At 44.3% G+C, this 27,298-nt stretch overlaps 1 protein-coding gene across 3 annotated transcripts in view; it reads left to right on the forward strand.

Annotated features, from left to right (window-relative positions):
* Positions 1 to 4,078: 4,078 nt before the first annotated feature.
* Positions 4,079 to 27,298, forward strand: part of ANKRD44 (ankyrin repeat domain 44) — a 254,719-nt gene continuing 231,499 nt past the window's right edge. For 2 of the 3 annotated variants that reach the window (XR_013261861.1, XM_077448708.1), the window contains exon 1: positions 4,079 to 4,266. Coding sequence is in view for 2 of the 3 variants with exons in the window: in XM_077448708.1 (XP_077304834.1) it covers positions 4,240 to 4,266 (27 nt within the window). In the remaining variant the exon portion in view is untranslated. The remainder of the gene's footprint in view (positions 4,267 to 27,298) is intronic. The other variant, XM_077448709.1, reaches the window with a different exon arrangement.

Raw genomic sequence — 27,298 nt, forward strand, 5'->3', positions numbered from 1 at the left:
TCCCCTGTGTAGGCCTCACAACCTCTGGCTGGGTATGGAATATAACAGGGGTGACTGACATGTCCTCCGCATCCCCTCTGCCCAACAGTTCCTGACAACTTCTGGGCATAGTATAACATATGCAGGGGGGGGTTCTTTCCCAGTGCCTTTAGATATATAGAATTAGGTTATATAGTGAGGGGCTAGAACCTCTGGGCACAGCACTCTGTTCTTTGGCTGAATACGATGGATAATTAACTTCAGTTAGTTTGTATGCAGCCAGAAATTCCATTCCTGGACACAAACTGTCTATGTTTAGGGTTTATCAGAGGCTCTAATTGCTTGTAATGGCCCACTCGAACAGTGGCATCTCTGGCTATTGAGATGCACCCCGCATCCCCCCCCCCAGGTCGGTTGATCGGTCCCTGCACTTACCCCATCTAGGTTGCGGGCCTCCTCTGTGTGGCGGCTTCACCCTTTGCCTCCTTCTTCCTTGGCTTCAAGATGCTGCGGCTTCCCCAGCATCTCCTCCCTCCTCGGCAACCAATAGGATTACTTCTCTCGGCTAATCGGGTCTCAAGACCCACTTCCTGAGCCGGGATTGTCTGGGAGGAGAATCAGGGAGACAATAGCGAATATTCATTCGCTATTGTCACACAACTGAGTGGGCTTGGGCATCGAGCCCATTAGAGCCTGCAGCAATAATCATGTGCTTCGAAAAAAAAACCCTATTGAAATCCATGCGTCCGACGCCGTGCATGTAAATTAGGGGCCGAGAGCATGGATTAGAGGAGTAATGCCCCTGCATCCCGTATGGACAGGCTGCCGCTGTTCACACACCTGTATGAATGAAGCCTAAATAACTTAAATGCAGGAGTGCTAGTGTGAATGTAGCTTCAAGCTGGATATACATTATACACATTTGTTGTTCAAGTACCTTTAGATTTACCTTCAACTATGAAGTGCAAGGGCCTGTCTGATTACATAAAAATTTGAAAGTGTTGAAGTTTGACCTCATATTATATGGTTTTGGTAAATCTAAGCCCTTGTACACACGGTCGGAGATTCCGACAACCAAATCCGTCTGATTTTGTCCGTCGGATTTTGTCTGACGGATCTTGTCCAAAACTGTTGCATACACACGGTCGGACAAAGTTGTCGAAAAATCCTATCTTTCAGAATGTGATGACGTAATTTTGTTACGATGGGACTACGTTCAGGCTAGTAGGCAATAGCTTTGATGTAGGAATTTGATCTGAGCATGCGTGCCACTTTGTCCGATCGGAATTCTCTACACATGATCGGAGTATGTCCGATCGGAGCAGTTTGTCGGAAAATATTTCCAGCAAGTTGGAAAATTTGGTCCGACGGAATATCCGACAAAACGGTCCGATAGGACACATTCCGACGGAATCTCCGACCGTGTGTACAAGGGCTAAGGGAAAGTTGTACAAGACAATTGTATAAAAGTTATATAGTGTGTAGCCAGCTTTAGAGATTCTTTTTTATTTTTTTATTTTTTTTTTAATTGAAGTATTCCGTTTGAGTTACAAAACAGAGCCTATTGGGCATACTCAGGCTCGAGCGAACATACGGTAAATGAAAAGAACACCTATAGAACTGGAACACAACCACTAAAAACTTGGTACGATCGGACCACTTATGCAGTTTGAATTGTATCTGCTTCACCAGTTAAACTTCAGAACCTATCCTACTATGAGGATACATTCTCTCTCAGACCTTAGTTACCTGTAAGATTTCTGGCTAGTGCAACAATAATTCAGAGTTCCGTTAACTAGGAATGGTTGAATTATTGTGCGGATATTTTCTAGTCATCCACAGAGTCTACATTTGTAGATGGGGCTTCCACCCATATGTCCCACATTATGTGAAATTTCTTAACACATCCTCTGGATAAGTAAGTTGCCTTATACAACGGAAGGGCAGAGTTAATCAGCCATTTCCAGAAATTGACAGATGGTGCAGTAGAAGACTTCCACTGGAGTACAATGGCCTTACGTGCATAATAAACTAATAATCCCAGGAGGGTTCTGACTGCTCGACTATGAGCCAGAGGATGAACGAGACTCATCAGGCACACCTCCACCATCAGTGGGATTTGGATGGTTGTGACAGTGGAGATAACTGTAGCTACCTCCCTCCAAAAATGTTTAATTTGAGGACAGGTCCAAAATACATGAATAAAATCCGCTCTCGGAGCAACACATCACCAGCACGAAGCTAGGACAGACGGGTATATTTTACGTAGATGTGAGGGTGTGTAATACACTCTGTGCATGATCTTAAACTGTACTAGTCTGTCTCTTGCCGAGACCAACTGCATGAAGGAACATTCCGATGCCTCTTCCCAGTCCTCCATGTCCGTATCAGGGAATTCTTCCACCCACTTGGCCCTAAGAGTTTCAAGTCCTGTGTGTATATGTTGGACAGAGGCTTGGTTATAGATCCGTCTCTGAGTAGGTCTTCCAGAAACGAAGTATAGAAGGTCACAGACAATTCTCGAATTGAGCACTAAAAGCATGCCAAAGTAGTCGACCCCCAGTACAAATCTGATCCACATATTTATGCCCTTACTTGCTCAGATATTGGAATCCGGAATTGACATAAACTCCGACAGTGATGGATTAAACCAAAGGGGAGTATGTGGGGAGATATGTCCAGAAGGCATGGGGCGCAAAGAAAGAGCCGCCACTCGCGCCCTCAGGACAATTTGCATAGCCAAGACATGCTGCCTCAAGAACCATTGCTGCGTTGGACTCATCAGAGCCATTTGTGTGACAGCTGAGCTGCCAAGAAGTATTTATGTAGGTCAGGACGAGCCAAACCCCCTCCTTCCAAGGTCTCTGCAACACTGCCAACTTAAATCTCGGCTGGCCTGTGCCCCAGAGAAAAGCAAGCAGGGTAGTATTCATTAGATGGAACACCTTCTTGGGTATCCACACCGGGGAATGTCTAAGAACATAGAGAAAAGCAGGTAAGAGCTTCATCTTGAAACATTAATTCGCCCAATCAGGGAGAGGGGGAGCTGAGCCCATGCTTTAAGTTTAGCCTTCATATCTTGTATCAACGGAGCTACCTTTAATGTGTAATAGTCAGCAGTAGATGAGGAAATGTATATACCTAGATACTTAATTTTGTTGGTCCATATTAAGGAGAGATTAGGGTCTCGTTGCCACTGTGTCAATCGGCAATATTTGTCCCAGTTAACTTTGAGTCCTGAGCAGTCAGTGAAGCCGGAGAAGATGCTTAAAGCCTCTTGAAGGGAAGGACAGGGGTCATTTAGGAATAAAATGAGATTGTCCGCATGCATGGCTAATTTTTCATGTATGGAGCTGACCTATATGCCCTTGACCATGTTTGCTAGTCTGAGAGTCGTTTCACACTGCGCCACCTAAGGCGTCACTATTCAGCCACTAGTGGGGCAGTTTTAACCCCCCGTTAGCGGGTGAAAAGGGGTTAAATCCACCCACAAAATGCCGCCGGGAGGAGTGATGGAGGAATGTGAGTTCACCACTCCTTCGCCGCTCCAAAGAACCTGCTGGCAGGACTTTTTGTGACACCCTGTCAGAGCACCGTTCCAGTGTGAAAGCCCTCGGAGTGCATGGAGCAGCTGTTTTAGGGCATTTTGCAGGCGCTATTTTTAACGCTATAGCGCCTGTAAAATGCCCTCAGTGTGAAAGTGGTCTAAGGGCTGAGGCGAGTGGCACCATCACCAGGGCAAAGAGTGCCAGTGATAAGGGGCAACCCTGCCTCATACCTCTGCCTATTGTGAAGGGGGGGGGGGGCGAGAGTGCACCACCTAGTTTAACCCGTGCTGTAGGGCACCTGTATAGAATTTCAATCCACCTTCAGAATTCCACCTCAAAATAGAGATTCACAAATTTTCTCAGGCGACCATGTTGTGCATCAGCTCATTTCGGTTTATATATAAGAGCTCTGCTACGCATTTTGCTTCTCTACCACCAGATGGCAATAGAGCGTCTTGAAGACACCGAAGACAGAAGATTACTGTGGAAATTTGCCTTGTATGTGATGATGTCAGAAGTAACGGGTCTGTGTATTGTACACTTCCTGTGTCTGTAGTTCTGCAATCTTGGCAGAAAAGCATAGCATAAGAAAGGGCAGTGACAGACAGTTGTAAGCTGTGTTTGTCACTTGAAGACGTTTTTGTAAACCTCTTTATGCTGGATTCTGCTTTCTGAAAAAGTTTTACATGATAGCAGCCCATTTTCTGAAAGAATGGCTGCAGTGAAACTTACAGACCAGGTAAGAAGATTCATTATTAAAGCCCACAGATTTTGTTTACAGTTTTGAAACTTTAACAGGGCTAGAGGCTATTATAGTCATAATCTCTGTAGAAATGATCTGTACAGCGGTATAGCTGTATCCTAGTGACCTCTCCGGCTTGTCCCCAAATTCTTGTTTCAGATTTGGGTAGCTGCTGGTGGGCACATTCACCTACATTCAGCAGGGAAGCCCAATGATGATGGCAAGGATGCATTTGTATATCTTTTTTTTTTTTTACTGTTATGTAGATTGCAGCAGAAGAAAGGAGACTCCATAACAAGAAAGGGCAGAGCTGAGATCTCAGGGGGGAGCATGTGTCGCTGTGTCCCCTATAGATATTAAAGCTGGCGAGTGATGCAACATACCAACACCCACCCATACCTAAAATATCCGTTTTGAAAGCCTTAGCCTTTAATTTAGCACTGAAGGTTTCTTTGTGGGTTTTTTTTTTTTGTAGAAAATCATGGTGACATTTGTTGTTTTTTTTTAATGCTCTCTCATTTTTTTAATTTAGCAAACCTAAAGTAAAATTAGTAAAGAAAAAAATATAACTATATTTAATAAATGTTATTATACAGATCTGCTTGCTGATAGAGGACAGTCCCATCCAGCACTGTACATTCAGATAAAAATCTGGTATCATGAATGATAAGCATGTAGCTAGTCCCACGATTCTGCAGAGGTAATGTCAAATGCATGGCCTCTGATTATCACTAGAAGATGCAGGTGGAAATGTTTAAGTATATTTTTACACATGGATAGCATTTACATAATGTATAACTAAAGGAATTTTTTTGGAGAGAGCAGAGAGGGTTAGAACACCTGTCAGGTATGTATTGCTGTCTGTGCCCCCTGTTAGAGAGAGTCACCCTCTCTGTTTGTCCTGTTTACCATTATCACCAACCTAAATTTTAAGTTGTCATCAGAACAGGAATAGAGGGAAAATCTTCCAATGGGGACTTAAAGGCCCCTTACACACTGGAGTCATAATTTACTGATGTTTACTTAGGAAATTGTTGACAGAAAGTCCCTGAGTAAAAGACCTGTGTGTAAAGACTTGTGCATTAAGTATAGCCGTGTAAAGGTACGTAAGCATATAAACAAGTAAACTTCTTTATTGCCAGTATTGTATTATACTCATTTATACTCGCGTAAACATGCCTATAGATGAGTAAATTACTGCACTCAAATGTAAAATTTTCTATTTTTGTTTTACGACTCTGTACTCATCATTGTATTACTGAGCTTTACTCAGCTGTGCACATTGTCCATAGACAACAATGCATCTCATTTCAAATCAGTAAAAAACGTGTGCAAGAGGCCTAATTCTGGTGAAACTAGTGACTGGCGATGGCTTCCTCTCATTTCCAGTTTTGGCTATGGGACAGGAAGTGAATGCAAAACTTCCCAAAACAGTTTACCTAAAGGAACAGGGAGTATAAATTCAGCCCCGATCACAACCAAGGTGGACCTTTCTCTGGCTAAATGCGTGATCATTGGTGCTGCCAGTACTAGCTTCCCACATGAAATTGGAAATTGTTGTAACGTTTTCATTCCTGGCTGAAGTTCTTGGATCAAAACAGCAAAGGGTTTATTTTAGCAGGTCTCAGAGAAATCAGATATTTGTTGAGATTTTGTGATATTAATTATTGAAAACAACAGAACCAATGAAGAACATGATATTCAAAGGATGTTCCATTACATCTAAAATGGAAAAATGGAAAGGTGGAAAGGAAATCTATGGTCACAGCATACACTCTAATTGTATAACATCAGCATTGTAATAGCAATACAAACAATAGTTATTGATAATTCAATATATGCTTTCTTGAAAAATCTCCTTTCATGTTGTGAGCCCTGCGTGTTTGCTGGTCATCTCTGCCCTTAAAGGGTAAATTCACCTTTACAGATAAACCTGGAGTCCAACGATCACCCGCTCTGACAGCATCGGGTCGCCGATTTACCGGTCCGGGGAATAGAAATCCCTTTGGCTTAATTTCCTAACTGTACCTCATAAAGGTACATATAGGAGGCATTCTTTTTTTAATTTTTTTTTTATTTGAAAACATTTTTTTGCATTATACAACATAAAAAAGACATAAAAGAAAAAAAAACATACAGGAAGAATCCTCATTGACGTCATACACATTACTCAATTGAATGATTAGAAGAAAAAGGGGAAAAATGGGCAAAGGGGACATCATAATCCAACCATATCATATGAACAAAAGCATTAATATGTATCCTCCCCTGGCATGATGCTAAGGATGACTTAGACCCCCAAACGTGGATAAGAACCTGGGGAGAAGCAAGAGGTAGAAGGATACAGAACAAAACCAAATAAAGTAAACAAAACAAATTAAGGCATCATTCAATGAAAAACTCAGGCCCATACCAAGTGTGTGGGTATAGTTGCCGGTCTGTTTCGTTTAAGGATCGGGAGCCTCCACATTCCCAACCTCATCAACGGGAGGGTTTGCCATGTGTGGGGACCCCTGAGAGCCCGGTGTGAGATTACTAGTATAGTGGATCCAAGTGACCCATATACTATAAAATGTGTCATAGCAGTCTTTACACTTCACCATCCATTCCTCTGCAGCCATTATATTATTCACTAAGGTAATCCATTCAGCATGTGTAGGAATCTGTGGTCTTTTTCAATATATCGAAATCAACCTTCTGGCTGAGTAAGAGAAGCAATATGGACTTTCGTGTCCACAGAGCTCGTATGAGTGAGACGGTAAAGATGTTCAAACAGTGCTTCAGTAAAGATGTGCTAATTTTCCCTCTCCCCATTCCTTATGTATACAGGCTTCCCCCCACTCTCCAACACATGTAGTAACTCATACAGCACAGATATAGTGTGTGAAATAACAGGTAGACATGCAGAGCCACTCAAAGGGGGACACCGTGGTAGGGGAATGAATATCTTGGGGTAGGCTATGAACAAAGTATTAGAGCTGTCTATAGGGCGTTTCGTCCATGGGTAAAGATCCATATTGTGGCCAGTGAGAATAAACACTGGTCTTGGATAAATCTACCACATCTCGTCTCTACATTGGCTGACCAAGCCCAGAAAAAGGAAGGATGTTCCCCTGAAGTGAACCAGGGGAAGCCTCTTAAGGGAGCCAAGGGGGGAAATCAAAGGATGCATGCACTGCCCTGTCACCATTTAAGGAGGCCACGAGGATGGTGAGCAGTGACAATGCATGGATCAGTGATACTGTCCCTCTTTTCCTCCTGTTGGAGCACACGCTTTATGGAATAATGGACAGGGCACTGCGGGAGGAAGAGGAGGACTTCCTTACCTCTCAAGGCCCCCTTTATCCGTCAAACACAGGAAGAAGAGGAGGAGGAGGATTGTGTCAGCATGAATGTGGAGGATAACACTCAGCAGCAGTCTTCAAGGGGTGGTTTCAGTCACCAGAAACCTGAGGAGTTGTACGTAGCTGGGAGGAGGTTGTTACGGATCATGTGATCCTTAGTGACCCAGAGGTCAGCCTGTGAAAGGACCCTAATGATCAAGGAGTGGGATCATTACTAGCTGGCAACCCTTCTTGATCCACGTTACAAGAATACGTTTGCAGAACTCATCCTGTCGTTGCAGAGGGAGCAGAGGATGAAACATCTTCAGGAGGCCTTGAAGAAAGGTTTGTGCTATCCATTTCCAGACCCTGGAAGGTTACAATTTCCTGGTGCTGGATAACGTGTTTCTGAGGCTTCGTTCAGTCAGAAGAAGAGCGGTGGAAGAGGTGGCCGGCTGACCGATGACTTTAGACAATTTTTCAGTCCTCAGTGCCAAGGTCTGATCGATTCAAGAAACCATCGCCAGTGTCTGCATTACATGGTGCAGGAATATCTAGGGGCAAGAGCAGACTTGAAGACCTTTCCAACAGAGCATCCACTGGGTTACTGGGTCTTGAGGATGTACCACTGGCCACAACTTGCTCAAGCTGCAATGGAGCTACTGGCCTTTCCTGCATCCAGCGTTCTTTCCGAAACACACATTCAGTGCTGCTGGAGGGTTTGTAACGGATCATAGAGTGCGCCTGTCCACAGACTCCATTGATAGGCTCACATTCATAAAAATAAATCAGTCTTGGATCAGCAGCTATCAAGCACCTGATGCTGATGTAACTGATTGATTTTTCAATGCATGTGGGATCCCTTGAAGACTGCCTATGCTGAGTGACTATCCTATTCCATCTCAATCTTGAGGATGCTAGCTTCCAACAATAATTTTGGTTTAGGGCACCACCGCCACTGCCTAAGGCCCAATTTAAGGCCCAGGGGCATGTAATTACAGTTTTTGATCTAATATTTCACAGCAGGGCTTGTTCCTGCACCCACCAAGAGTATCTGTGAGGGGTTACAGTGTTGTGGCCCCACCACCATCACCCAAGGCCTAATTTTTCTGCCCCTGTTTAACAGGGGCATGTAATTACAGTTCTTGATCTAATATTTCACAGCAGGGCCCGTTCCTGCGCCCACCAAGAGTAAATGTGAGGGCTTACAGTGTTGTGGCACAACCAAAGGCCCAATTTTTCCATCCCTTTTTAACAGGGGCATGTCATTTCAATTTTTGCTATAGTATTTCACAGCAGGGCCCATTCCTGCGCTCACCAAGAGTAACTGTGAGGGTTTACAGTGCTCTGGTACCACAAACACCTAAGGCCCAATTTTCTGCAGAGTACATAGGGCAGGTTGTATAGTGTATAGATACTTCTGTTTCAGAGTATATAGTGCTTGGGGGCCCACATGGAGGCTCCCGTGCGCATGCGATGCATAGTAGCCCATTATGCTTTACCTTTGCAGGGAGACCAAGAGGAAGTAAACCCATCAGGGTTCACTTCCTCATTAAAATTAGCACTTTTGATTTTTCACGTTCATGTCCCATAGACTTTAAGGGTGTTCGCGTGGTCGAACAAACTTTTTGCATGTCCTGCTGCAAACCGAATCGGGGAGGGGGGGTGTTCGGCTCATCCCTAGCTGACAGTAATAAGTACATATAAGTATTTATTTCCTATGATTATCTGCTCCATTTAATGGCCACATGCAGTATTTTCCTGATTCATTTTATATGTATGAATGAATATCATTCGACCTGGAGAGAAAATAGTCTAAGCCCTTGTACACACGGTCGGAGATTCTGACAACCAAATCCGTCGGAGTAATTCCGACGGATTAATTCCACACACGGTCGGACTAAGTTGTCGGAAAATCCAATTGTACATAACGTGATGACGTTATTTTGTTACGACGGGACTACGTTCAGGCTATTCTTCTTTTTTTTAAATTTTTTATTTTTTTATAAATACACCCCTATATTTGCTTTAAATATCTAATCATTGACAAGGGAAATTAAATAAAGTGGGCTTTATTAAAAAAAAAAAAAAGAAAAGAAAAAAAGGCCTTCAGCACAGTAGTTGAGTTTTGTATTTTAGTTTTAAATGATAGTGTAGACCAGCCTTTTTCAACCAGGGTGCCCTGAAGTTTCTTCAGGGGTGCCTTGGCAAAATGCATAAAAATTGTCCAAAAATGTATACAAGCCAGTGGGTAGATCAAGCCTGCCTTTTAGTTACACAAAGCAACAGGTTTACATTGTGCACCACTGCAACCTTCTAGCTGCCAGCATCCTAATGACCAATGGCATCATTAGTTGATAAGGAAGATGTGAGCCGCCTGCATAGCATCCTTGTTTGACCCTCCCCATCCCCTCTCCATCAGCTTTGGGGTCACATTAGCTGAGTGATGGAGAAAAACTGAGGAGAAGAGAAACACTGGCATACTAGTCAGTACCAGTTTGCAAAATTGTATTTGCTTTCTAAGAATAAATCACTTCTAACTTTGGCTGTCCTACTTGGACTTGTGGATGTTGCTGAATTATGTAAAACTATTAGAATCATTTTTTTTTTTCAGTTTAGAATGGGGTGCCTCAAGACTGTCTATAGTATTTAAAGGGTGCCTTGACTGAAAAAAAGTTGAGAAACCCTGGTGTAGACAAGCATTTTAGTATTGTTAGCATTGTGTTTAATTTTATAGCATAAAACCTTTATTATTCAATTGCATTTTATCTGCTTTTTGTCTTATATTGCTCTTATGGAAAGCACACATGTGCAATTACAAATATGTTTCATATGAAACTGAGGTATTTCCAGTACAAAAACATTTTATCAATTTAAAATCTGTTTATAAGTAACAACTGCCGATCAAAAGGATCACAACTTTATCATAAATGCATATCAGGTCCATTATTCCTCATTGTATCTCAAAGATCTTTAGACAGACTAAAGGGATACTAATACACCCATAGTTCCAGTTTACGTTGGTGCCATGACTGCTGCCTCAAGTTTCCTGTTTCAGGGTTGCTCCTTTTTCTTGCAGCATCATATGGTGCCTACATATAGGGACTAAAATTGTGTCTCCCTACACTGTGTGCATCAATAGAAACATACAGCCCTAGGATTTCAAGACACTCCTCTCTCCTCCCTTCTCCAATCTAACTTACTCCAGACTGCACTCTCCACTCTTAACTCTTTCCTGTGAAGACTGGAAATTCAGGCAGTGGTGTGAAGAAGTTTGGTTATGGGTTGGGCCAACTCCTAAGATTGTATGTCCCTAAGGGCCGGTTTACACTGGAAATCTCATGTACCCATGTGATTCCAGCGCATTTTCCAGCATTGCGTTTTGACAGCCTATTAATTTAACACACTGGAATGTGGAAAAAGTCGTGCGAGCACTACTTTTTGAAAATGCAATGCAGCCAGCTGCATAGTACCGCGGCAGCGGTACGATGTAGGGGTGCAACGGATCAAAAAAACTCACGGATCGGATCGTTCCTCAGATCAGAGTCACGGATTGGATCATTTTTTGGATCAGCAAATAATAAGTGAATTTGCAAAAACCTGTGAAAATTCCACCACCATATAGTCCCCACTGTATTATGCACAATCTCCCCACTGTAATATCCACGTCATCTCCCCTACTGTAATATTGGCTAGGTATGGCTGAGCATGGCTAGGTACGGCTGGGTATCGCCGAGTATGGCTGGGTATTACCGAGTATTGCAGAGTATGGCTGGGTATTGCAGAGTATGACTGGGTATGGCAGAGTATTGGCAGGGTATTGCAGAGTATTTGCTGGGTTTTGCAGAATATTGGCAGAGTATGGCAGAGTATTGGCAGGGTATGGCAGAGTATTGGCAGGGTATTGCAGAGTATGGCTGGGTATTGCAGAGTATTGGCAGGGTATTGCAGAGTATTGGCAGAGTATGGCAGGGTATTGGCAGAGTATCGAGGGATGGTTGTGACTGCAATTGTCACAAAGCAGGGCTGTGGGCACTACAGATACAGCCCACATCGCTGCTGCCATCCAATCTCTCCCCTCCACTGTACAGATCAGTGCACAGAGGGGAGAGAGAAACCGGCGTCAGCATGGCTGGGTATTACTGAATATTGCAGAGTATGGCTGGGTATTGCAGAGTATGGCTAGGTGTGGCTGAGTATTGGCAGAGTATTGGCAGGGTATGGCAGAGTATTGGCAGAGTATGGCAGAGTATTGGCAGGGTATTGCAGAGTATGGCAGGATATTGGCAGAGTATGGAGGGATGGCTGTGACTGCAATTGTCACAGAGCAGCGCTGTGGGCACTACAGATACAGCCCACAGCGCTGCTGCCATCCAATCTCTCCCCTCCACTGTACAGATCAGTACAGAGGGGAGAGAGGAACCGGCATAATCATGACGCCGGTTTGTTTACAAGTGACAGCTCCGTCATTTGACGGAGCGATCACATTGTAAACGGCCGACGGGTGTACCAAAATGGCCGCCACTCTGGAGCTAGGCCGAAGCTGTGCCGATCCGAACAGGGTGTCCCGTTCAGATCACGGATCGGTGATGATCCGTTGCACCCCTAGTACCATGTGATTTGATGCCTGCAAATGTATTGCCTTTGCAATCTGCTTCTGGGGTGCCATTAATAATATATTAGCACCCGCATGCATATTGCAAGTGCACCACATTTGCCTGCAGTGCAGGAAAGATGCTTGGAATGCACCTTTCCCACCCCATGTTTTGGTGTGAACAAGCCCTTAGACCAGGCACGTCCAAAGTCTGGCCCGTGGGCCGCAGTTGGCCCACAGGCTGGACTTTGGACATGCCTGGTCTAATAGCTTGTTCACACCAAAACATGGGGTGGGAAAGGTGCATTTCAAGCTCCTTTCCTGCACTGCAGGCAAATGTGGTTCTGGTTTAATGCGGCCCCACTGGTAATTTGGATATATATCTTTTGTGACCCCCAAGGAGATTTGTTTGGGGGGGCCACAAATGATTTATACCGTATTTATCATTCTGGCAGCCTTGGAGTGGACAGGGCGAGTGATGTCAGATTGCATACAGGAGAATCTCCTGTTTACTTGGCAGCTTCTGTAATAGAAAGTCCCGTCTCCTGGGCTGGCATTGGATGACTGTTCTGTCTATCATAGGAAGCGGGACTTTGTATTAAAGAGGTCACAGAGTAAGCAGGAGATTCTCCTGTATGTAATCTGTTGGTGCTCGTCCCGCCCCCCTCCCTGTCCCCTCCGAGGCTGCAGATGGGCTTCGATCAGGTTGCACTGATGGCAATGGTGAGGCTGCATTCAGAGGATGCATTCATGGCAATGATGAGGCTGCATTCGTGGCAATGGTGAGGCTTCATTCATGGCAATGATGAGGCTGCATTCATGGCAATTGTGAGTCTTCATTCGTGGCAACGGTGAGGCTTCATTCATGGCAATGATGAGGCTGTATTCATGGCAATGGTGAGGCTTCATTCATGGCAATAGTGAGGCTGCAGATGGGCACTGATTAGGCTGCATTGATGGGCACTGACCGTTATTTTGCTTCACAGTTCTTTTTTTTAAATGTACGTTTTTTCCTGAAACTTCCCTCTTAAATTGAAGGTGCATGTAAAGCCCCATACACACGGTCGGACTTGTACAAACTTTTCCGTGGACTTTTGTACAAAGTGTGTTGTCCACAAGTTTGTATTGCATACACACGGTCGGACTTTTTGACAACAAACACGAACGTGGTGACGTCACAACGTACGGACGCCACTTCAAAAGAGGACGTTCAATGACTCCAGCGCCACCTTTGGTCAACTTCTGTATTGTAGTCTGATCGTTTGCAATGGTTCTGAGCATGCGTGTTTGTACCTTGTACAAAAGTCCGATGCTTTTGCGTACACACGGTAGGACTTTGCTCCATCGGACTTTTGTTGCCAGAAAGTTTGTCCGTTCGCACAGCCAACAAAAGTCCGATGAAAACAGAAAAAGTTTGTCCGATGGAGCGTACACACAGTCGGATGTTGCTCCAAAACAGCTAATTTGCATGTTTGTTGTCAAAAAGTCCGACCGTGTGTACGGGCCTTTATACGCCTGTGCGTGTTAAGGCCCGTACACACGGTCGGACTTTTTGACAACAAACATGCAAATTAGCTGTTTTGGAGCAACATCCGACTGTGTGTACGCTCCATCGGACAAACTTTTTCTGTTTTCATCGGACTTTTGTTGGCTGTGCGAACGGACAAACTTTCTGGCAACAAAAGTCCAATGGAGCAAAGTCCTACCGTGTGTACGCAAAAGCATCGGACTTTTGTACAAGGTACAAACACGCATGCTCAGAACCATTGCAAACGATCAGACTACAATACAGAAGTTGACCAAAGGTGGCGCTGGAGTCATTGAACGTCCTCTTTTGAAGTGGCGTCCGTACGTTGTGACGTCACCACGTTCGTGTTTGTTGTCAAAAAGTCCGACCGTGTGTATGCAATACAAACTTGTGGACAACACACTTTGTACAAAAGTCCACGGAAAAGTTTGTACAAGTCCGACCGTGTGTATGGGGCTTTATACACCGATAAATACGGTGTATCCAAATAACAGGCCTGAGCTCATCCCATACACACGATCAGACTTTTTGACAACAAACATGCAAATTAGCTGTTTTGGAGCAACATCCGACCGTGTGTACGCTCCATCAGACAAACTTTTTTGGTTTTCATCGGACTTTTGTTGGCTGTGCGAACGGACAAACTTTCTGGCAACAAAAGTCAGATGGAGCAAAGTCTGATCGTGTGTACAGAAAACCATAGGACTTTTGTACAAAGTACAAACAGGCATGCTCAGAACCAATGCAAAAGATCAGACAACAATACAGAAGTTGACCAAAGGTGGCGGTAAAGAGCAGAAAAACCACATGATTTGGTGAAAGTTGGCTAAAAAAAGTCCTGCTGTGTGTATGCAATACAAGTTCAGAGCCGACGCCCTTTGTACAAAAATCCAAGGGAAAGTTTGTACAAAGTCCTATCGTGTGTATGAGGCTTTAGACTCTTCACCACACACAGCCACAAAGGCAGGAGAGTTCTTGTTGGGCAGTATATTCGTTAATTTGCATTTAATTTTAAGGGTTTAAAGAATGTCAGGCAAAATGGTCGGCCCTCACGCATGTTCACTTCATCCAATTTGTCCCTCTTTGAAAAAAGTTTGGACACCCCTGCCTTAGACTCAAGTGTAAGGCCTAGTACTATGAAATGTGAGAAAGGAAGACATTTTAACCACTTGACCACTGGGCACTTAAACACCCTTAATAACCAGACCAATTTTCAGCTTTCGGTGCTCTCACATTTTGAATGACAATTACTCAGTCATGCAACACTGGACCTATATGAAATTTTTGTCCTTTTTTTCACACAAATAGAGCTTTATTTTGGTGGTATTTAATCACCGCTGGGTTTTTTATTTTTTGTGCTATAAAAGAAAAAATACAGAAAATTCTGTAAAAAAAATGAATTTTTCTTTGTTTCTGTTATAAAATTTAGCAGATTAGTAATTTTTTCTTCATACATTTTGGCCAAAATTTATACCACTACATATCTTTGGTAAAAATAAGTACAAATTGGTGGATATTATTTGGTCTTTGTGAAAGTTATAGAGTCCACAAGCTATGGTGCCAATATCTGAAAATTGATCACACCTGAAGTACTGACGGCCTATTTCAATTCTTGAGACCCTAACATGCCAGAAAAGTACAAATACCCCCCAAATGACCCCTTTTTGGAAAGAAGACATCCCAAGGTATTTAGTAAGAGGCATGATGAGTTTTTTGAAGTTGTCATTTTTTCCCACAATTCTTTGCAAAATCAAGATTTTTTTTACTTTTTTTTTTTTTTTTTCACAAAATTGTCATATTATCAGTTAATTTCTCACACAGCATATGCATACCACAAATTACACCCCAAAACACATTCTGCTATTACTTCCGAGTACGGCGATACCACATGTGTGAGACTTTTACACAGTGTGGCCACATACAGAGGCCCAACATGCAGGGAGCGCCATCAGGCGTTTTGGAGCACCCAGGACAATTCTGACATTTCTCTCCTACATGTAAAAATCATCATTTATTTGCTAGAAAATTACATCGAATCCCAAAACATTATATATGTTTTTTTAGCAAACACCCTGGAGAATACAATGGTGGTCGTTGCAACTTTTTATCTCGCACGGTATTTGCGCAGCAATTTTTCGAATGCTTTTTTTTGGAAAAAAAACTGTTTTGTGCTTAAAAAAAAAAACACAGTAAAGTTAGCCCAATTTTTGCATAATGTGAAAGATGAAGTTACACCGAGTAAATCGATACCTAACATGTCACTCTTCAAAATTGCACAGGCTCGTGGAATGGCGCCAAACGTCGCTACTTAAAAATCCCCATAGGCGACGATTTAATTTTTTTTTACTGGTTATATGTTTTGAGTTACAGAGGATGTCTAGGGCTAGAATTATTGCTCTCGCTCTAACATTCGCAGCGATACCTCACATGTGTGGTTTGAACACCGTTTTCATATGTGGGCGGGACTTATGTATGCGTTCGCTTCTGCATGCGAGCACATGGGGACAGGGGCGCTTTAAAAAAAAAATAAAAATTTATTGTTCATTTTACTTTATTTATTTTAGTTTGACATTTTTTTCCCCAAAAATAAATGTTTTGATCACTTTTATTCCTATTACAAGGAATGTAAACATCCCTTCTAATAGGAATATGGCATGACAGGTCCTCTTTACAGTGAGATATGGGGTCAATAAGACCCCGCATCTCATCTCTAAGCTGGGAAGCCTGAAAAAAAAAAAAGATTCTAGATTTGATCGTATTGGCGAGTCGGTAGAAGCACCGGAGGGCGGCGGGAGGGGGGGGTGTCTATGGCTGGGTATTGCAGGGTATCACCGACTATGGCTGGGTATGGCTGGGTATCTCAGAGTATGGCTGGGTATCTCAGAGTATGCGTTGCAGAGCATTGCAGGATATTGGAGGGTGTTGCAGAGCATTGCAGAGTGTTGCACGGTATTGGCGGGTGTTGCAGAGCATTGCAGAGTGTTGCAGGGTATCGGTGGGTGTTGCAGAGCATTGCAGAGTGTTGCAGAGTATTGGCGGGTGTTGCAGAGCGTTGCAGGGTATTGCAGAGTGTTGCAGAGTGCTGCAGAGTGTTGCAGAGTGCTGCAGAGTGTTGCAGAGTAATGCAGAGTGTTGCAGAGTGTTTCAGAGTGCTGCAGAGTGTTGCAGAGTAATGCAGAGTGTTGCAGAGTAATGCAGAGTATTGCAGGGTATTGCAGAGTATTGCAGAGTATTGCAGAGTATTGCGGAGTAATGCAGAGTAATGCAGAGTATTGCAGTGTAATGCAGAGTATTGCAGAGTAATGCAGAGTATTGCAGAGTAATGCAGAGTATTGCAGGGTATTGCAGAGTAATGCAGAGTATTGCAGAGTAATGCAGAGTATTGCAGGGTATTGCAGAGTAATGCAGGGTATTGCAGAGTAATGCAGGGTATTGCAGAGTATTGCAGGGTATTGCAGAGTAATGCAGAGTAATGGCAGGGTATTGCAGAGTATTTGCAGGGAATTGAGGGGTTAATTTTCGGTGAGCAGCGATGTGGGCACTGCAGATGCAGCCCACATCGCTGCTGACACGATCTCTTCCCCCTCCGCTGTTCCGATCGGTACAGAGAGGGGGAGGGAGGAAACGGCGTCATAACATGACGCCGGTTTGTTTACAAGTGATCACTCCGTCATTTGACGGAGCGATCACGTGGTAAACGGCCGCTGTGAGCGGCCGTTTACCGTGATCCGTGATGCGCCGGGTCCTGTGGACCCGGCGGTCACGGATGCTCTCGAGTGCGCGCCCCAGGGGGCGAGCGAGAGCGGAATTCTGGGAGGTCGTCATATGACGGCCTCCCAGAGTTAAGAAACCGCCCTGTAGCCGTCATTCGGCTATAGGGCGGTTATTAAGTGGTTAAATATGTAAAAACAGAGGAAACATGAAATAAACCCTTTTAGCAAATCAAATATAAAATCAGACACGTTTATTACTTAAATTACTTCATTTTTTATATAAACTGTGAGGAATTCTTTTTCAATGGTGATTACCGCCAGGTTGGTCGGTCGCTCTGTGTCTGACTGACATCAACGGATGGAACACAGGACTGTCATTTCCACAATGAGTAAGGGGCAAAACGTATGAACCTGGAAAAAGTCTCTAGAAATCGTAGAAACTTGGCAATCTTTGTAAGAAATGAAATTCCAGCCATGAACTGTATTAGGTGTGACTCAAACCTGATACAGTTCATGGCTCCGTTTCATTTTTAACCCAAAGTGTCTATGCTGAACTTGAGGTTTAGAAATCTTGCCCTTACTCAGTGTGGAAATGAAAGGAAGTCCTGTTCTCCATGTTGATATCAGACATACTCAGACCTAATACAGTTCATGGCTGCAGTTTCATATTTGAACCACAGTTACGGTTGCCTCCTTTTCTTCAAGCCAAACCCGAACACTTTAGCGGCACAGGACCAATTTTTATTTTTTATTTTCATAGTATACACTATAAGATTATAAAAGACCCGGCACACCTTTGGGTGCCCCAAGGAGAGTAGTAATGCTGTGCGCTATGCGCACTGTGGCTCTTGCTGACATAATCGCCCCTGCCCACAGACAGCCTCCCGCAGCTCCTGGATGGCAACAGGTTTGTGTGTGACTATCTTGGTTACTTGGGGAGCCACAACCCGGTCTGAATAATGTGTCTGGGTTTCAGGCAGACTGAAACCCAGACACATGATTCAAATCCCAGACTGTCCGTGTGAATCCTGGACAGGTGGCAACCCTACCCACAGTGCCAGCAGTCTGTAATTACCAGGCAGGGACTTTACCAATTTTAGAAGTTTGGCATTTACTCATTACGAAAATGATGGTCCTGTTCTGTTCAGATTCCTCATATGTTGAAGTCAGTGTGTCGGATGATGGCTGCTATCAGGGCCGCTGATAGGCCAGTACATCTGGCCCTGCTGTACCAGGCCTGACCAGCAGGGGGTCCGGGCAACCTAACTGCCAAAAATTGTATGTATAAAAAAAAAAAAAAGTTCCTCCACGATCATGGAACATCCAGCCATAATCCCCTCTACCTCCAGCACACCCGCCCCTCCCCCAGTCCCCCGTCCACCCCCCCCGCCCCAAACCCCCCCCACCCGTCGGCAGTTTTTCAGTATGTGTTCTATGCTATGTGTATGCGGCTGCCTGTAGTGGGGGGGACTCTTTCTTTTTTTTTTTTTTTGAGGAATACAGCTTCTGCACCCGCTCCACACATCGCACACCGCACAGCATTAACATAGAAAGGTTATGCTGCGTAGTGATATGCCCAATCCTCTCTCTCTCTACACATGACTAACCAGAAGCAGAGAGAGCAGGGGCCGGGCGATCGAGGTGAGATCTTATCTTGAAGTTGGGGACAAGGTGAGGTGTGTATTTTTGTCATACTTATAATGATTACAATCCTTTATTTTAAAAATCGTAAGCAATTTTGTACCCCCCAGCAGTGCCATCCGCCCCCAGCAGTGCCATCTGCCCCAGTGCCATCCGCCCCAGTGCCATCTGCCCCAGTGCCATCCACCCCAGTGCTACCTGCCCCAGTGCCATCCACCCCAGTGCTACCTGCCCCCAGTGCCATCCACCCCAGTGCTACCTGCCCCCAGTGCCATCCACCCCAGTGCCACCTGCCCCCAGTGCCACCTGTCGTCAGTGCCACCTGTCGTCAGTGCCACGTGTCATCAGTGCCACGTGTCATCAGTGCCACATAGTACCATCTGTCATCAGTGCCACGTATCAGTGCCATTTGTCATCAGTGCCACCTGTCAGTGTCACGTGCCATCTGTTGTCAGTGTCACGTGTCTGGGGAGGGGCAATGGGTGGGGCCAGGGGTGGGGCTGGAGGAGGGACTAGGGGCGGGGCCAGGGTGGAGCTGAAGGGGGCCCCGTCAGGTAGGCTGTACGGGGCCCCATGATTTCTATCAGCGGCCCTGGCTGCTATACACAAATAGCCAGCTAGCAGCTGTGGCAGAATAGCTAAGAGGCTGCCTGGCAGCAGTTGTGTCTGCCCTATCCCTGGATGCCCCTCCCCCTCAAATGGATACCCAGGACCATATCACCTTTGGCCTCACTCTCTGCACCCTACTGAGTTCAGGAAAGCAGCACTGAGAGAGCAGGAGCCAACATCATTGAACATTGTAAACTGCAAGTGCTGGGGTAAGAATTTTAACAAATATCTACCTGTGAATATACCTAATTGTTACATATTGTGTCCACTGTGTGTGTGCCCAGCAGCAATCACCACATGTAATGGCTGGCTGTATATAGACAGCCACCAATAGCAGCAGCCTCTGACAACCTGTCATTATAGTGAATGGGGTCGGCAGCCTCACCTAGCCTCTCATAGCTGCAGCAGGAATCAGAAGGTTCATGCCACTGCTATTCTCACTGGTCTGAAATGCCAGCATGAATGTAGCCAGTCTCTAACCCAGAACAAGCATTCAGCAAGATAAATCAGAAGATCCGATGACAATACTGTTTCTATGTCAGTGACTGAGGAAGTGTGAAACCACAAGTATGAAAGTCAGGCAAGAGAATTTTTTCTGAAGGAGAGGCCAGCTGTGACAGCTCTCAGTACAGCCTTCTGATTGAAGATCTGAAAGGCGGGGTTCCATAAGAGAAGAATACTTTATATAATATCTTAGAACTGGTGAATTTGAGTTGCCCAGTGCGATGAAAGGATTATTGTCCAATTTGGACATATCAGCTGTACAGTCTAATTTTAGTGGTGGAATCAGACACTTACCATACAGAACTCAGTTGACATGTAATTCATGTGGAATGATCTCTGTTATTTCCCCCCAAGACAAGTCAGATCTATCCAGTGAGCCCCCCTTATTGCCTTCTTTGTAGAAACATGCTCACTATGGGTTGAGTATCCCTTTAGTGATCCCAGAAAGATTTTGGGAGCTGGATTCTGCCTACACATCCGACCCCTGTCTAATATCACTGGTCACCATATACATTACCAATATAGATATACAGGCACAATCTGACTATCCTTAGACTTTTATGGTGACTGCTGGGTCCATAAACACAAACATCACATTTTATTGTTTAGCCCAGTGGTCTCCAACCTGTGGCCCGAGGGCCAGATGTGGCCCTTTGCTTGATTTTATCCGGCTCCTGGAGTGCTATTTTTTTTACTGACACCAGTGAAGGGCACATATCCTCCCAATGACACCAACAATGGGGCCCCATGACACCAATGATGGGGCACAATTCCTCCCAATTAAACTAACAACGGGGCCCAATAACACCAATGATGGGCAAAATTCCTCCTAATTAGGGTTGCCACATCATCCCTTTAATCCAGGACACACATCAATTACACAGATCTGTGGCTGATTAAGGCAGTAATTAAACTCACTTGGTGCCTTATCTGCATTAAATTAGCCTGAAAACCTCTGTAATTAATATGTGTCCTGGATTAAAGGGATAGATGAGGTGGCAACTATGGTTGCCACATCATCCCTTTAAACCTGAACACATATTAATTACACAGGTTCTGAGGCTGATTACGGTGGTAATTAAACTCACTTGGTGCCTTATCTGCATTTAATTAGCCTTGTAATTCAAAGGTGTTCGGGTTTAACGGGATGAGGTGGCAACTCTAGTGGCAACCCTACTCCCAATGACACCAACGATGGGGCACATTGACACCAACAATGGGGCACAATTCCTCCCAATGACACCAATGATAGGGCACAATTCTTCCCACTGACACCAATGATGAGGGAATTTTTTCTCCCACTGATGCAGGGACATTTTGTACTCCTTTTCATACAGTCCTGCCCCCCTAAAGTCTGAAGGATAGTAAACTGGCCCTTTGTTTAGAAAGTTTGGAGACTCCTGGTTTAGCCTATAGAGAAGACACACCCGCTGTCAGATTGACAGGGAGAAAACATCCTGTCCTGATCAGCTCTGACTTCCTCCAACAAACTGTGGCCAGTGGTGTCTTCTAGTGACTCAAAGATATTAGATTGTATCCCGATCGAGCTGCAACATGGAACTATCATCTAATGTGTGCGAGCACCTTTGTGGTTTTCTGTGGATATCATCAATGTGTCTGTTGCTATTATTTGCTATGTTTGTGCCTCAAATGTAAGATTATACTTGCTAGCTGCTTGGGACAGTTCACTCCGGAAATTGCACAGGAACGTTCTGTGCGTTAATGTGCAATTCCAATGCAGTTCTGTTTGAATGGGCTGAAATTTCACCTCACTGCACCAAAAGTAGTGCATGCACTACTTTTGGAAACTCACTGCAACTGGATTGTATCGTACGTTTGTACCATGCAGTCCTGTGCAGGCAAGCACAATGTGTTTGTGTCTTACATTTGGCATTTCGCACGGACACCTACTGTAGGTTGCAACTGCAGTGCATTTTGAACTCAGTGCGGGAAACACATCAGGAGCGTGGGTTCCCTGGCCTGAATTTTGTTGTGAACCGGCCCTTAGAGCCCATTCACATTAGAATGCTGTGTGGAAAATCTGCGTTCCATGCCAGTTTCCCCGCACTGCATTTAAATTGCACTGCCCTTGTTATCTGCAGCGGGTGTCAGTGCAAAGTTAACGACACCCCAAACGCAGTTCGCAAATGCAGTGGGTTTTGCCTGCACCGGATCACATTGTACAAATGTACCATGAGATTTGGTTGCAGTGTGTTTACAAAAGTAGTATATGCATTACTTTTGGTGTGGGTCAAAATGAATAGGCTGAAATGCCACTGCACAGAAATGCATGTGAATCGCACAGGAACATGCAGCCCTATCCTGTGCAATTCACATGCAGTTCCTAGTGTGAATGAGCACTTAAAGTTACGAAGCTTGTTTTTCTTACTTTTTGTTTTATTTTATTATTTTTATGACTGGTGGCTCTCAGTGTGTTTCCTGATCATGTGATCACTTCACTGACAAAACAAGCCTTCACCCTGCAGAGTCTAATGTCACTAAAAATATAAAAACATACAGTATATCAGGGTTATTGTGAAGTTACCTAACACATGCTGATGTTGATAAATTTGGCCTGGGCATCCAGGCATCAATGACCCCTGGTCACAGAAGGGTTAAAGTGACACTGATAAACGAAAAAAAAGGAGACGCTTGGGAGCTCACGGAGGACATAACAAGGAGGCAGAAAAACACATTAAACAAATATTTATAGAGTAATAGATTACAGGGCTATTAAAGCAGAATTCCACCCAAAAATGGAACTTCCGCTTTTATGCCCCCCCCCCCCCTTCGTGTTACATTTGGCACCTTTCAGGGAGAGCAGATACTTGTCTAATACAGGTATTTTGCTCCCACTTCCGGGCATAGATACCCAAGCCACCCGCGGGTATCTACGCCACTTCCGGAGCCTTCTCCGTCTCCCCGCTGTCTTCTGGGAGACACACAGGTCCCAGAAAACACCAGGGACCAATGGGATAGCGCAGCGAGAGTCACTCATGCGCAGTAGGGAACCAAGAAGTGAAGCCGCAAGGCTTCACTTCCTGATTCCCTTACCGAAGATGGTGGCGGCAGAACCCGATGGCCGAGGGATAGATCGACTTCGGGTGCATCGAAGGCGCCCTGGACAGGTAAGTGTCCTTATTTTAAAAGTCAGCAGCTGCAGTATTTGCAGACCTCCGCTTTAAGTAGTGAATTTAAATTAATTCTTTTTGGAAAATAAGGATATTGAGTGAACTTTTTCATGTTGGTTGTTAATGGACATTTGCAGTATGCTAACTTCTAGTCATGTTTCTTTAGAAAATTTGCTTGCTTTATTCTATTTTTACATTCTGACTTCCCATTTGCAGTATTACTTTCAGTGTGTATATGCAGCTCCTTACTACGTAAATTCACCCACGTCCTGTTTATTTGATGTTTCCCCTTGTGTATATCAGGTCAGTTGTGAAGCTTCTTCCTAATGAAATTGAAATCACATTGACCTGATGAATATGCTGATATACATTCCATGCTACATTGCATATACTATAAATAATGAGACAGACTAACCATACAACCAGCAGTGAAGGCTACTAGAGGAAAGAAGGCCGTGCTTTTTGTCCTGTTGCTCTCTGTATTCTTTTAAGGCAAACCTAGCAACAGGGGTGCTTGTCCACTCTTCTAACACTGCTCTCTGTAATCATATGTCTGGGCTCTTGGGTGATTATTGGGTGAATGTTAACCCTTTTTTTAAAGCGGGAGTTCCGCCGTTTTTTTTTTTAAAAGCCAGCAGCTACAAATACTGCAGCTGCTGACTTTTAAAATAAGGACACTTACCCGCCCAGCGTGCCCGCGATGTCGGCACCCGAAGCCGATCTCTCGGTCGACTTTCGGGTGCTGCCGCCGCCATCTTGGGTATGGGAATCAGGAAGTGGAGCCTTGCGGCTTCATTTCCCGGTTCCCTACTGCGCATGCGCGAGTCGCGCTGCACAATAAGGATGGTCCCCGCTGTCTCTGGGATCCGTGTGTTTCCCAGCAGACAGCGGGGGACCTGCGGAAAGGGGCGTAGATTCTGCGGAAAGGGGCGTATATTCTGCAGATATCTATGCCGGAAGTGGGTGCAGATACCTGTACTGTACAGGTACCTGCACCCCCCTCCCCCCTGAAAGGTGCCAATTGTGGCGCCGGAGGGGGGGAGGGTTCCAATGAGCAGAAGCTCCACTTTAGGGTGGAGCTCCGCTTTAAGTTTATCAATCAGTCTGATAATTTTGCACATCTAAATGTCACCCCGTCTTTGGAGAACTTTACAGTATGTACATCTGTGGTGTATTAAAAATGTTTTAAAGTGATTGTAAAGGTATAGTTCAAAAAATAAATAAAAACTATGGTACGCCACAAATGAATGGATGCGTTATCTATAATGTGATCATGTATCACTCATGTTGTAAAGCGCTGAGCAAACTGTTGGCGCTATATAAAACCTGTATAATAATAAAAAATTTATCAAATCATTAATAAAACAAAATCCTTTAGAATAATCAAATTTATCATACAATGTAAACTGAAAAATAAATACGTAAAAAATATAATTAAAGAGGAAGTAAACTGCCTCTTTATTTTTTTTGCTGAGATGCAAAGTAAAGGCATAATGTGCTAGTATGCATCGTGTAGTTTATAGTTAAACCTCTCTTCTTCTAATTTTAATGAGTAGCCACATGTCTTGTTAAACTCCCTTCCGTGAAAAAGTTGCATCCCTATTGTGGGGTCACCAGTACGGTATTTGTAAATTGAAATCATATCCCCTCTCAATCGTCTCTTCTCCAGAGAGAATAAGTTCAGTGCTTGCAACCTTTCCTCATAACTAATATCCTCCAGACCCTTTATTAGCTTTGTTGCCCTTCTTTGTACTCCCTATATTTCCAGTACATCCTTCCTGAGGACTGGTGCCCAGAACTGGACAGCATACTCTAGGTGAGGCCAGACCAGAGTCTTGTAGAGTGGGAGAATTGTCGCTTTATCCCTGGAGTTAATCCCCTTTTTAATGCATGCCAATATTCTGTTTGCTTTGTTAGCAGCAGCTTGGCATTGCATGCCATTGCTGAGCCTATCTACTAGGACTCCCAGGTCCTTTTTTATCCTAGATTCCCCTAAAAAACGATGAAGGTGATATCGTGTGATAAAAGTTCATCAATTCACAAAACACATATCAAACAAAAAACAAAAACAAATTCAGTGTAACTTATATAAGTGCATTAAGTGCAATCATGCAAAAAACAGATTAATGAAATAAATAAACAAAAAAATTAATAGAATGTCCAAAACCAGTGGCATGACAGGTCTGACCAAATAAATATAAAAAAAAATTCAGGATGATTTCAGAAAAAATCCCAAACTGGCGCTGTGATAGGTCTGACAACATATAATATGACTCAAAATGCTCCACCACTTTCAAGTGTGAAAAGGCTCCTTACCAGAAAGATCAGACCTCTATATTATAGGAGGTTGATCCAGCATGGATAAAATAGGCCCAGGGAATCAGTAGCATCAGCTGGGGATGTGTAACCAACACCTTGTACCACTAGATGGCTGCAGCACTCTCCAGCACTACAGACCACCACATCAATCTCATATATGCCACTAGAGTTGGCCTGAACACCCCCCAGTTTGGTTTGTGCCAGAACTCTCGAACATCGCAAAAGTTCGGACCCATAAGTCTATGGGACCCAAACTTGAAGAATCAAAAGTGCCTTTTTTGAAGGCTTATTTGCAAGTTATTGGCCATAATAAAGGGTATGGAGGCCTGAGTACTGCCCTGGGGGACATGTATCAATACAAAAACATTTTTTTTAAAAGATCGTTTTTACAGGAGCAGTGATTTTACTGATGCTTAAAGTAAAACAATAAAAATTTAAAATTCCTTTAAATGTAGTGCCTGGGGATGTAAAATGGCACATCTGTACCATGTAAAGAACCTGCTGCAGTAAAACTGACATTTATAAAGAAAAAAAATGACATTTAAATTGCCGGAAATACAATATCATTGCCAGCAATACAAAAATATAAAAAAAAACAACAACATGGGGGTCCCCCTAAATCTATACTAGGCCCTTTGTGTCTGTCGTGTCTGTGATGATTTCATGAGTAAGCTCCGTCCAACGTGTTTCGTGTCAGTATACGTCTTCAGGGGGCTGCAGGTGGTTGGTTAACACAAAAATACAATGGTATTGCACAGAGTGGTCCCAAACCTCTCAGTGGCGGAACAATCAGGGTCACAGAAGTCGCACCTGCGACTGGGCCCTGCCGTTCCACCACTGTGGGGCGGGCCTGAGCAGTGTTGTCCACCTCCTATTATCTCTGTGACAGTTCGAGAAAACAGACTGATGTCTCCCGTCCATAGGACAGGAGAATCGGTCTGTACAATTAGGGACCGGTGGCTGCAGCTGAGCACACAGCCCAGCGAGTTCACTCCCCCCTCCCAGCAACGGACGGGAGATGAACGATGCATACAGCTGCCCCTCCTCCCTGTTCCCCCTGTGTCTGGCTGGCCCGCCCACTCTCCTATCCCAAAGTACAGCTGTGTGCAGGAGAGAGAGGGGAGATATACATGGGAGATATGAAGAACAGCAGTCACAGCTACACATTCCAAGCTGTGTGAATGATGCCTGAGCCACCAACTTCCAGCCTCGTCCCTTGAATAAGTGAGCACTGCATTACACTTTGATCACTGAACTGTCCCTTTCTCTCCCCTATATGTCTCCCTCCCCTGCTCCATACATTGATTGTTTTTTTTTTTCCTTGAGCATTACACTAAAATAAATAAATATCATCCAATTCCCCCATCTACACTTTCCAGGTGGATGGGGGAAGCCTCCCACTGTGACCAGTGGCCGAACAACCAGGGTTGCTGTCCCTGCTATTGACAGTGCTGGTCTCTGTCTCGATAGCAGCGGTGGCGGTACATTGGAACCCAGAACTGATTACTGTATGTGTTTGATGGGCGCATGCGCTAGAGGGCCAGCATAATTGGTTGTAGACAGCTGAGCCTCCCTGCAGGACGCTTAGCAGTGGTGGCACTGCATAGCATTTTCTGACATGCTCATCGGGAGGCAATCCAGATGATGCTCCCAGTCAGATCTAATGT

The sequence above is a fragment of the Lithobates pipiens genome, unplaced genomic scaffold, assembly GCF_037356315.1.
Source record: "Lithobates pipiens isolate NorthernLeopardFrog02 unplaced genomic scaffold, aLitPip1_a1.2 Scaffold_22, whole genome shotgun sequence".
In the NCBI taxonomy this organism is placed as follows: Eukaryota; Metazoa; Chordata; class Amphibia; order Anura; family Ranidae; genus Lithobates; species Lithobates pipiens.